The following is a 13,639-nucleotide window of genomic DNA, read 5'->3' as shown; positions in this document are numbered from 1 at the left end:
TAGACCAGATAGATTTAATTGATATATATAGGACATTCCATCCAAAAACGGCAGATTACACGTTCTTCTCAAGTGTGCACGGAACATTCTCCAGGATAGATCACATCTTGGGTCACAAATCAAGCCTCAGTAAATTTAAGAAAATTGAAATCATATCAAGCATCTTTTCTGACCACAATGCTATGAGATTAGAAATGAATTACAGGGAAAAAAACATAAAAAAGACAAACACATGGAGGCTAAACAATACATTACTAAATAACCAAGAGATCACTGAAGAAATCAAACAGGAAATTAAAAAATACCTAGAGACAAATGACAATGAAAACACGACGACCCAAAACCTATGGGATGCAGCAAAAGCGGTTCTAAGAGGGAAGTTTATAGCTATACAAGCCTACCTAAAGAAACAAGAAAAATCTCAAGTAAACAATCTAACATTACACCTAAAGAAACTAGAGAAAGAAGAACAAACAAAACCCAAAGTTAGCAGAAGGAAAGAAATCATAAAGATCAGAGCAGAAATAAATGAAATAGAAACAAAGAAAACAATAGCAAAGATCAATAAAACTAAAAGTTGGTTCTTTGAGAAGATAAACAAAATTGATAAGCCATTAGCCAGACTCATCAAGAAAAAGAGGGAGAGGACTCAAATCAATAAAATCAGAAATGAAAAAGGAGAAGTTACAACAGACACCGCAGAAATACAAAACATCCTAAGAGACTACTACAAGCAACTTTATGCCAATAAAATGGACAACCTGGAAGAAATGGACAAATTCTTAGAAAGGTATAACCTTCCAAGACTGAATCAGGAAGAAACAGAAAATATGAACAGACCAATCACAAGTAATGAAATTGAAACTGTGATTAAAAATCTTCCAGCAAACAAAAGTCCAGGACCAGATGGCTTCACAGGTGAATTCTATCAAACATTTAGAGAAGAGCTAACACCCATCCTTCTCAAACTCTTCCAAAAAATTGCAGAGGAAGGAACACTCCCAAACTCATTCTATGAGGCCACCATCACCCTGATACCAAAACCAGACAAAGACACTACAAAAAAAGAAAATTACAGACCAATATCACTGATGAATATAGATGCAAAAATCCTCAACAAAATACTAGCAAACAGAATCCAGCAACACATTAAAAGGATCATACACCACGATCAAGTGGGATTTATCCCAGGGATGCAAGGATTCTTCAATATACGCAAATCAATCAATGTGATACACCATATTAACAAATTGAAGAATAAAAACCATATGATCATCTCAATAGATGCAGAAAAAGCTTTTGACAAAATTCAACACCCATTTATGATAAAAACTCTCCAGAAAGTGGGCACAGAGGGAACCTACCTCAACATAATAAAGGCCATATAGGACAAACCCACAGCAAACATCATTCTCAATGGTGAAAAACTGAAAGCATTTCCTCTAAGATCAGGAACGAGACAAGGATGTCCACTCTCACCACTATTATTCAACATAGTTCTAGAAGTCCTAGCCACGGCAATCAGAGAAGAAAAAGAAATAAAAGGAATACAAATTGGAAAAGAAGAAGTAAAACTGTCACTGTTTGCGGATGACATGATACTATACATAGAGAATCCTAAAACTGCCACCAGAAAACTGCTAGAGCTAATTCATGAATATGGTAAAGTTGCAGGTTACAAAGTTAATGCACAGAAATCTCTTGCATTCCTATACACTAATGATGAAAAATCTGAAAGAGAAATTATGGAAACACTCCCATTTACCATTGCAACAAGAAGAATAAAATACCTAGGAATAAACCTACCTAGGGAGACAAAAGACCTGTATGCAGAAAACTATAAGACACTGATGAAAGAAATTAAAGATGATACCAACAGATGGAGAGATATACCATGTTCTTGGATTGGAAGAATCAACATTGTGAAAATGAGTATACTACCCAAAGCAATCTACAGATTCAATGCAATCCCTATCAAATTACCAATGGCATTTTTTACGGAGCTAGAACAAATCATCTTAAAATTTGTATGGAGACACAAAAGACCCCGAACAGCCAAAGCAGTCTTGAGGCAAAAAATTGGAGCTGGAGGAATCAGACTCCCTGACTTCAGACTATACTACAAATCTACAGTAATCAAGACAATATGGTACTGGCACAAAAACAGAAACATAGATCAATGGAACAAGATAGAAAGCCCAGAGATTAACCCACGCACCTATGGTCAACTAATCTATGACAAAGGAGGCAAAGATATACAATGGAGAAAAGACAGTCTCTTCAATAAGTGGTGCTGGGAAAACTGGACAGCTACATGTAAAAGAATGAAATTAGAATACTCCCTAACACCATACACAAAAATAAACTCAAAATGGATTAGAGACCTAAATATAAGACTGGACACTATAAAACTCTTAGAGGAAAACATAGGAAGAACACTCTTTGACATAAATCACAGCAAGATCTTTTTTGATCCACCTCCTAGAGTAATGGAAATAAAAACAAAAATAAACAAGTGGGACCTAATGAAACTTCAAAGCTTTTGCACAGCAAAGGAAACCATAAACAAGACGAAAAGACAACCCTCAGAATGGGAGAAAATATTTGCAAATGAATCAACGGACAAAGGATTAATCTCCAAAATATATAAACAGCTCATTCAGCTCAATATCAAAGAAACAAACACCCGAATCCAAAAATGGGCGGAAGACCTAAATAGACATTTCTCCAAAGAAGACATACAGACGGCCACGAAGCACATGAAAAGATGCTCAACATCACTAATTATTAGAGAAATGCAAATCAAAACTACAATGAGGTATCACCTCACTCCTGTTAGAATGGGCATCATCAGAAAATCTACAAACAACAAATGCTGGAGAGGGTGTGGAGAAAAGGGAACCCTCTTGCACTGTTGGTGGGAATGTAAATTGATACAGCCACTATGGAGAACAATATGGAGGTTCCTTAAAAAACTAAAAATAGAATTACCATATGACCCAGCAATCCCACTACTGGGCATATACCCAGAGAAAACCGTAATTCAAAAAGACACATGCACCCGAATGTTCATTGCAGCACTATTTACAATAGCCAGGTCATGGAAGCAACCTAAATGCCCATCAACAGACGAATGGATAAAGAAGATGTGGTACATATATACAATGGAATATTAGCCATAAAAAGGAACGAAATTGAGTCATTTGTTGAGACGTGGATGGATCTAGACTGTCATACAGAGTGAAGTAAGTCAGAAAGAGAAAAACAAATATCGTATATTAATGCATGTATGTGGAACCTAGAAAAATGGTACAGATGAGCCAGTTTGCAGGGCAGAAGTTGAGACACAGATGTAGAGAATGGACATATGGACACCAAGGGGGGAAAACTGTGGTGAGGTGGGGATGGTGGTGTGCTGAATTGGGCGATTGGGATTGACATGTATACACTGATGTGTATAAAACTGATGCCTAATAAGAACCTGCAGTATAAAAAAACAAACAAAACAACTAATACTAAACTTTCATTGGGTTATTTGTATGGAAATATGTTAATATAAATGTTTCAGACATTACATGAAATTTCTAAAAATCTTATATTTGTATTTGTATGGAAATATGTATGGAAATATGTTAATATAAATGTTTCAGACATTACATGAAATTTCTAAAAATCTTATATTTGTATTTGTATGGAAATATGTTAATATAAATGTTTCAGACATTACAGGAAACTTCTAAAAATCTTATATGTTCTGGTATAATGTTATAAGTAATAATCCTAGTTATTACTTTAAAATGTATATCTCAGAAATAACTAATTTTCTTGTCAACTGCATTATTATGAACTTTCATCAAATCTTTAACCATGGTCATTTTTAAGTCTTTTGTCATTTACAGACAGTTCTGGGTGTACTCTGATGATTTTGCAAATATGTTCCTATAAAAGGGTTTCATCTTCAAGAAATTCATGGAAAAGACTCTGACAAGTACAGGTTTCTGGTAACTGACTGTACTGATGAACTGAATGAATAAGCATTTTCAGAACTCTCATGAAAAACTGATGAACTCATAAAAGTGCTAACAAAAGATCAAGATGAAAAAAAAAATTAATTACATGGGACTGAGTGAACTGATGAGGATGAGTATAATTTTTGTGACTTTCTGTCTGAATTAAAAAAAAAAAAATCCCACAAGGACTGAGAGGCAAAGAATATACAAATCAATTTTCACTGCAAAGTAAAGGAGCTGTTACAGTGGAGGATTACTGGACTGAATGTCAATATTATGACATAGTATGAGTGTGTTTCATGTTTGGTAATTGCAATCATTGTTGCTTTTGTTGTGGTCATCCATGTACAATGCTTGGTGTCAGTCTATTTATCTCTTGTAAAAATAAAATACAGTGTGTGTGTGTGTGGGAAAAAAAAAAAAATCTAACCCTAATTCAGTTCTTCCATAAGCTTTCAAAGTACCCTGTACTTCCCCTTCATAATGTTAATACTTTTAACTGGATAATAAATTATGTAATAAGTAGTTTACTATCTGTCCCTGCAATAAAAATGTGAACTTAAAGGGGAAAGAGACCATGGTGGTCTATGTTAGTAGATTCTCAGAACTAGCATGGTATCTGACCACAGAAAGGGTATTTTGAATTAATGAGTCACTGACCCTCCAATTCACTTCCTGATAATTTGATTTAGCTTCTACATACAATTTATAAAACAGGGAAAATTAGAAACAGAGTTAGACCAGGAAAAGTTGAAAAATGGAAAAATCTTGGTAGATTATGATCCCATCTTTAGTTAGAACCCACACATGATGGGAAACATACTTAGTATTTTGTAAAAATGAGGAGCCCAGCACCCCCTCCTACTATTTAAACTGTCAAATAAACCTCACCTCGGCCTCCCGTCTGTTTCTGCCCTTGTACAGGTGAACCCTGATGGTCTAGGTAAGTTTACTTCATACTTTTTACACGGCCTGTTTATCTGAATTCTCTGCTTTGACCTGAGCAGGTAGCTCACTGTCAACTATGGTTATCACTGCTGCAGTCCGTGATAAAATCAGTCCTGTTCCGTCTACCCTTGATCATTCCTCTTGGTCCATCTTATAAGCTCTCATCTGCCCCACCAGTCCACCATTCATCCCACCAACACATGCACAAATTTAGTTCTCACAGAAGAATAGAAAGTAACTGATACTCCCTGAGTCAGTAAGCATAGAAAAAGCCAAGATGGGGTTTGGGCTTTATCAAGTATCCACATTGTTTTTGTGATAAAAACAGAGTTGAAATCATTAAGTAGGAAGCATGCCTGTTTACTGTGTCTGGCCAATAAAATAAACTTGATTTACTCACTTAAAAAAAAAAAAAAAAAAAAAGACACATGCACCCCAATGTTCACTGCAGCACTATTTACAATAGCCAGGTCATGGTGGCAACCTAAATGCCCATCGACAGACGAATGGATAAAGAAGGAGTGGTACATACATACAATGGAATATTACTCAGCTATAAAAAGGAACGAAATTGGGTCATTTGTTGAGACGTGGATGGATCTAGAGACTGTCATACAGAGTGAAGTAAGTCAGAAAGAGAAAAACAAATATCGTATATTAACTCATATATGTGGAACCTAGAAAAATGGTACAGATGAACCGGTTTGCAGGGCAGAAATTGAGACACAGAAGTAGAGGACAAACGTGTGGACACCAAGGGGGGAAGTGGCGGGGTGGGGGTGGTGTGATGAATTGGGAGATTGGGATTGATATGTATACACTGATGTGTATAAAACTGACGACTAATAAGAACCTGCTGTATAAAAAAATTAAATTAAATTAAAAAAACATTTTAAATTAAATGTATGTAGATGGCAAAAAAAAAAAACACTGGAACTAAAATCTCACGTGATGTAACACAGGACATGGTGAGGGGGCTGCATCTTGAAGGGAAGACTAAGTTTCTTGTCCTATTATGTGGGAGACTATAGAGGAAAATGATACAAGACTTGTTTAACACTTTTAACAACCTAATCTAACAGATATTTTAAAAAGTCATATTGACAGAGAAAACACAGTCTTTTTAAAAATGTGTAGAATAATCATAAAAACTGACCTTTTATTGGGTCATAAAATAACAGTGAACTAATTTCCAAGAAAAATAACCACACAAGTTACATTTACTAAGCAAAATAAAATGAAACTCAAAATTAAAACAGGAGTGTAATCTGACATTTTCTAAATTCTCAACACTTTAAACACCTTTCTAAAACAGGGGCTTGAAGAAGAGATCAAAATGGAAATTTTCAGCTAATTAGCAACAATGACAATGGAAGTACTACCCAGACACCAACAGCAAGTCCTTCCTCTGAGTCAGGGGGGAAAACGCTTCTCATACAGAAAAGCTTCTAGATGAGAAACTGCAGTTTCAAATTGGACTGGAACAAACTAGAAAGACTAGAAAGTTCAAGAATCGGCCCAAATTACATTTAAGGGACAGGACAGGGAGAGCCCATAGAGGAGGGGAAAAAAAGGAAGGAAGAGAGGGAAGGAGGGGGAGAAGAAAGAACCCCCAAAGCTACTCCTGTTGGTTCCCACTGCGTTCAGCCACATGTGTGTGACTTATGTAGTTAAAAAAGTAAGGAAAGAATTTGGCTGAAAAATCTTACTAGGTAAGCCGTCTAAAATGCAGCTACTTTTCTTCTTCGCATGTTATGTTTGGGTTTCCGGGCACCTGTTCCACCCTAGTTTCTCATAAGCTTTTGAGAGGGCTTTTCCATTAATGATGACTTTCCAATTTATAAAGAAATCTATCAGGAATAACATCAAAATATTGGCTGTGCTTCCCAACCTTTCCCCTGCTTTCAATTCTTGATAAGAATTGTCAGTTCTTGAGACCAAGCCTTTTGAGCTCAAAATAGATTGCAAACTACTACTGAGCTTCAACGCCAGTATCAACAGGTCCCTTAACAGGGTATACAATTTCCATGAGCTAAAATAGGGGAAAAGAGTGGTCTGACTCCTTGTCTTTTCACCTGTACTTTAATGACTTGACACCTCTTTGGAATTAGTTGAATTTATCTGCTGAATTTGACAACCCCATAGAGTAAGCATATTCATTCTATTATCCAGGAGAATATTTGCAGCCAGTTTGTCTTGGCATATTTACCAAAAATCTCACTCTCCAGTCCCTTGACTATAATCTATATAATATACAGATTCCTGAACTTTCGAGTCTTTTTGGTTCATTCCAGTCCAAAGTCCAATTTGAAACTTCAGTCTCTCACCCAGTTTGCAATGTTTAAAGGGAGATATTCCAGGACTGACTTACTGGGATTTTTTTCTTAACAATCTTAGGAGATGTTTGCTAATATATACTTTAAATTACTTTCAGATTAAATTATCACTGTCAAAATCTGTGGTGCAAAACTCGGGGGTCTGGATTGCCCATTTGTTGAAGAATAGATCCAGGACTGTTTTCTGAGGCAGAAAATAAAAAACAAAACAAAAAATGTCTTGGTTCATGGGTACTGCCTTAGCACCCCCTTTGCATTGCCACAGGCAGTCTTCAGCCTTAGGGACGGGTTCTAGTTAACAAATCTCAACTTTCTTAAACAAATGTCAATTATACTCTCAGCTCATCCAACTCTTAAAGTCTATGGGCCTGCTCATAATCAGAAACAGAGGATGTGTACACCGAAAATACTTGTAGAGAATAACACCTATTTCACCTATTTTGTACTCACTGACATCAAATACTTTGATTTCCCTCTCTGGGTCAGTTAAAGCCAAATGTGTGACAAATCCTAACAAGTGCATGGACCCCCATGGTATACATTTACCTCTTGGCTTTATTTTATTTTTCCTCCTTTTTTTTCCTTTGCCGTGATTTCATGACTCATTTTCTTCTCTTGTATACAATGCAATTTTAAGATATCTCTAACCCTTTTCAGAACAATGCAAGGTATAAATAAATTTTGAGAATAAAAAGATTTGATGTGGTTAACACAATTCATTAACACAATGCACTAGCAACTTCCAACACAGCCTTAGTCCTTCTCAGTTTTCCTGGTGTCATGTGGATCCGTGCTAAATAAGTAAAGTCCACAATTACACTGAATTTATAACTAAGCAAGGCAAGTATATAAATGATAGCACTTGCTTTTACTCTTTAAGGCTTGGATGATGCAAGATCTGGGAAACTGGCAGGGTGGCTAGGTCACTGTATAAGGCTTATAATATTATCACCCTCACACCATTACTTTAAGAGAAAAACCATCAATGGGTCCAATAAAAATGCAGGAATGTTCAGACTAAGTATGCTAGATGACAAGAGTTCGTGGTCAGATAGGGTATTTGCAGCTTTAATTCTCAGCTGCAGAAGTTATTTCTGGCTGCTGAGTGGACTGGGCATAGGGTTGGAGTAGAATAAAGGGAACTGATTTTCCTGATAGAGTGGAAGGAAGGACATTTCAGGGCCTTTAGTTGGCACACACCACAGCCACTGTTCTCTGACTGAACTAGCTCCATAGTTCCCTCTACTGGGTTAATGCTCATCACATTCCCACACGCCCTGCAACAGGGGACCATCCTATTTTCCTTCCTTTCGAAGCTACCAAAATAATGTGATACGCTTCTCGCTGTAACTTGAAAGTTTAATTTTAGATTTCCTTGGGTATTTTGTAAAGCAAATACATATGTCAGGCACTATTTTAAGAGCTTAACAAATATTAACTTGCTTAATTATCATAACAATCCTAAGAAGTAGGTACTATCATTATCCCTATTTTTTTACAAATGGGGAAAATGAGTCACAGAACTTTCCAAAGGTTACACAGCTATTCCATATGGTACCTAGAACAGCAGTGTGGATAGGCAAGAGTAAAGGAACACACATATGCATTAAACCCAAATTTAGTAAAGTAAACAGAGAAGTAAATGAGAGTAATGAGAACCCAGGGGATTTGAGGATTTAGATTCAAGCTGTCTCTTTGCTAGTGGCTAGCTATGTAGGTGAAGTGGTCACAAACTCACTGAGCTGTGAAAGAAATGAAAAAGTCTGTACAGTCTATTATAGCCTTAACTGCCTATTTTTAATAACTTAAATCTGCCCCCAAGAAATGGATGTTTCTATAGATGACTGAACACAATGCACCAATACTCATAAGCAGGATACTTACAACAACTCTGGTATATACTTCTTCAGCAAAGTCGATGCTCTGGAATTTGTGTTCTGTAGGAAATGTGTACTTGGTCAGCCACTCCAAAAGTGGGAGGTCTACATTACTCCCGGCAAAAGAGTACTGAGGGGCATGGAGGTGTGTATCAACCAGCCCAGGCATGAAGAACTCACTGGAAATTAAGATAGGGAGAAAAGAATTTAATAACATCTTTAGTCATTTTCCATATCTTTAAATCACATTTTCTCTATACAGTGATTTAACTGTTTACTCCACCCAGGTTTAGAGCCAATGCAATCAGATGAATGTAAATTATTCTATTATTTAGAGATCAGAAAATAACAATGAAACTCTGCTAGGAGAGATAACAGTCCTAAATTGGAATGTCTTGGTGTAAAGTTTACCAGAGATCATGAAAGGAGGAAAAACCACAGCACTGAGCAGAAGCAAAGCAGTCGTTGGCACAAGAAATGCGTGAAGCTACAGTTTAATCGTATGACTTTGTTCTCACAATTGGGGGTTGTAGGACAGAGGGCAAAGGTGAGAGAGGAGGCCAAAACTTCTAGAGCCATGATGAGGAATTACACACAAGTCACTAAGGATGGCTGATGATGAGAAACAGAATGGCCACAATTTTAGTCCCAATGGTCATCTTGGCCTTGGCTGACTGCAAGAAATCTAGTCCTGTCCCATGTGATGGAGGGGCTGAGTTCTGAAACAGAAGCAACAAGAGCAAACTGAGGCTGGTTAGGGAAGGGCAATCTGAGAAGACGAGAGTGTCAGTGGGTGAGTGGTATAAACAGTTAAGTGAAGATATAGATGCAGTGCTATGACAACCACTCTCCAGATGTTTCTGATCACTCCACTGTTCCACCCATCAATTTTCCTATTTCTGTTAACTCTTATAACAGCAAGTCCTAGAACGATGTTTTTTAGAGTTTTCAGAGGCACTGCCCACAGAATTGAGGCAGCCCAATGCTAATAGATACTTAAAGCTTTTCTAAAGAAATTAAAAAAAAAAAAAAAAGAAATAATCTGGTTCACTGGTGTCTATTAAGTGTCTAATTGCATCCAAGCAGATATTTGTTAAAATACAGTATGCACCACCACCACCACCATCACCGCAAGGAAATATTAGTTACATTTTTATATACATAAGGAACTTGAACTCAGAATTGGACATAATAAAGAATCCCATATAGTACCAATTCAAATGTATACCACCTAAATGGAAGACAAATAAAGCCACGGATATCTATAAATGCTTTATTTTTTAAAAATGAGAACTAGGAATGGTGGTGAAGATGATAATGATGATGGTGACAGCAGGTAATGTTTACTGAAGTCGGCCATGTACTGGGCACTGGGCACAGCATTCTACGTACATCATCTTATTTGTGGAAGGCGGTTTATTATAGGGTTTGAGTATACACATTCTTGACTGATACTGCCTGATTTTGAATTTATGCCCCACCATAAACCAGTAGTGGGATATTCAACATATTCTTTAACTGCTCTGTGACTCAGTTTCCCCTTACAAAAAACGGAGATAGTAGTTTCACCGTAGGGCTGTTGTGAGGATTGAGTTAATATTTGCAAAAACAGTGCCTAGATAATGGAAAGCACCAAAAAAATTAGTTGTGATGATGATGTAATGCTCACAACAAACTTAAGAAGTAGTATTGTAATCCCCATCTTCACAAGAGTAAACTCAAGCGCAGGAAATTTAAATAGCTTGAAAAAAGTAATCATTCAACTTCAGCTCTAGAGCCTAGACTCAAACCCAGGCAGTAGCCTCAGTATTCTTGGTCACTACCCTCTGAATTTTTCATTCACTCTGGAAATGAAAAGCAGTGACAACCTACAAGTACGTCAAGAAGGCTGCAGTAAGTGGGCCTACAACGTGGGGGCATGCAGAGAGGGAGAAGGAAATACAGATTCCTCTTCGGTGTCAGTCACTGACCTCTCCAGAACACTTCAGTCCTTGGGGCTTTTACTGTCCCCACCATCATAACATGGAATGGCAGTATGACTTCTTCATGTAGTTGAATTGTTCAATCAAATAATATTTCCCAAGTATCTACTATGTTTAAGAAACTCTGCTACACCTTGAGTCCAAAGAAAAATAAGACAAGTAGCCAAGAGGGAGGGGATCATGAGAATATTTGATCCTTTGTTTTTTATCTTCTTTGGCAGAACTGTGACATATTGAACCCCAGGTTTAGGAAGTTGAATCTGGTGGTGGCAGGCACGTGTGGGGACACTCTTTCAATCTCTCAAGCATGAGAGCATTTCTGAATAAAGGAAAAGGATAAATATGAGAGAAAGAACTTGATTTTTATTAGCTCTAGGTAGCAGAGGAAAGAGTCAGAGTAAGTTTCTGAGCATGTGATGCTGAATAAATGACATAAAGTACAGAGAATTTAAAAGGAAAGTCCACTTTCAGGGAGGGACAATGTCATACTAAGCCTACAGTCAAATTATGACCTCCAAGTCTCCAAAAAGCAATTGAACACATGGGATAAGAGGTCACAGAGTTAAAGATGGCATTCAGATTGGAGAGTCTCCCCTGATTAGGTAGCCCTAGAAGTTGGTGGTGCCAGAGATTTCTGTGGAAGAAAGAATGAAACTAAACCTTGAGCAGTAGCCTCCACTTAAAGAGCAGGATTGAGGAAGAGAAGGTCGTGCTCAATCTAGACGGAACCATTGTCAGGAAGATAGAGACCTATGACAGAGAGGTGTTGAGGACAGCAATTTAGGGAAGGAGTGCAGGACAGTGACCAGTGTTAAAAACTGCAAGAGTCCAGACCCTGCGAGCTCTCATTTCCATACAATGATTGGGGAGCCACCTGATTTCACATGGATTCAGTCCTTTACTATCTAAGTACTTACCCAGTCCTAGTATGTTTTAGTTACTGTCCTAGGTGCTGAGGAGAGAGCCATGAACAGGAAAGACAGGTGTAGAGAAAGTACTGGGCAAAAACTATTCGGTAGTGAAAGTTAGAATGGTAATGTAGGGGAAGAGTGAAAGTCACTTTTTGTTTTCCATGTAGGAGAAATCTGAGCATATTCTGAAGGTACCAGAGATGAAAGAAGTAAAGGAGATAACACAGGACACAAAGTCTTCAGAGCTGACAGGGAGCAAGGATTTACTGTATCAGAAGTTTAACTTTCATCCAGAAAGCCTAGCAATCCTTTTTAGGAAACAGGAAGTATTATGAAATGCTTATTAATAGAAACATTCACATAATCAAAATTATATTCCAGGATTATTACAGATAGCAGTACAGGCAGGAGTGTGTGGACCGTCAGAGCTGCACGTGAGATTAGTGGTCACTGAGCCCAGCTACTCATCTACGGAAAGAACAAAGGAAGCTTGAGGATGATGAGTGGCCCAGCCAGGCTTAGAACTCCACTCAAGATAGCACTTGCAGCTAAATGGTTGCCATCAAAAGTCAAACTGCAGGCAAAGCAGGGGGGCTTGAAGCCTGAAGCAGGAGAAGGTGAAAAAGCTCTCCTTTCTCCTTCTGCTTTTCCACTTTGCTCTTTTCACTTTACTTAATCACTATCCTAACTTCCTTAGAAAATCTCAACTTTCCCCAGATAAAAACCATCAACTCCACATCCCAAACTTGCAGTGCTGCCTAGGCTGTATCAGAACCTGAGGAAAAAGAACAATATGTGCCCCTATATACACGTGTCAGAACATCCACCTGTCTTTTAACCAAGTGGAAAATGGTAGAAAAAGCCCTACAATCAAAACACATGACCTTCTATATAATAGCTTAAGTTACTCAGTCTGCTTGCACACTATTGGCAACCCTCATCAACATGCACTGCTGGGGATGCAATGGTCCCAAGGGCCTGGGAATCTTGGGCTGTTTGAAAACCACTCTTTCATTGCACAAAAATGCAAGGGTGTGAAACAAACAACAACATCTTGTCCTTATTAAAAATTTTGGTATTTTGTTCATTGTGGGTTTTTTGCATTAATTTTGATTTTTAAAAATACTGCATTAAAGTATTATTTATCTTGATTAGTAAGTTTTTTGCCTTCCCCAACATCCTTAAATTCTGTGCTCAAGGTGAATGCCTCACTTGCTTCACCCTAATCCTGGCCCTGTCAACCTCTCTCTGGTCCATGGTCATAGTCTGATCCACTCCTATCAAAGCACGGCTCAGAGTGCTCCAGCTGTAATTTTCATTTAAAAAAAATCCACACGGTGCTGAGATACCTGTAGGTACATTGACTCTATTTAACAGACTGTCAGAGACATCATGTATTTTAATCCTGACTTGAAGAAATTCAACTGTACCTATCTTATAGGTTTGATATAAAAATCACTTTGCATTTTAAATATAATTTTTCTTCAAAGATTTTAGTCTTCCACCAAAGTTCACATTTTTTCTTACCTTCCCACTTTTCTGTGTGTAGTGCTTATAGGTCTCCTGGAATATGCA

The 13,639-nt window shown here is 37.5% G+C and overlaps 1 protein-coding gene across 1 annotated transcript in view; it reads right to left on the bottom strand.

Moving 5' to 3' along the window:
• The window catches only part of GDA (guanine deaminase), a 137,393-nt gene that overhangs the window by 71,116 nt on the left and 52,638 nt on the right, over positions 1–13,639 (bottom strand). The window contains exon 3 of the mRNA XM_007182265.2: positions 9,179–9,350. Coding sequence (XP_007182327.1) covers positions 9,179–9,350 — 172 coding nt within the window. The remainder of the gene's footprint in view (positions 1–9,178; positions 9,351–13,639) is intronic.

The sequence above is a fragment of the Balaenoptera acutorostrata genome, chromosome 6, assembly GCF_949987535.1.
Source record: "Balaenoptera acutorostrata chromosome 6, mBalAcu1.1, whole genome shotgun sequence".
Taxonomy (NCBI): Eukaryota; Metazoa; Chordata; class Mammalia; order Artiodactyla; family Balaenopteridae; genus Balaenoptera; species Balaenoptera acutorostrata.
The sequence above is the reverse complement of the archived record's forward strand: the minus strand, read 5'-3'. Positions and strand labels throughout refer to the sequence as shown.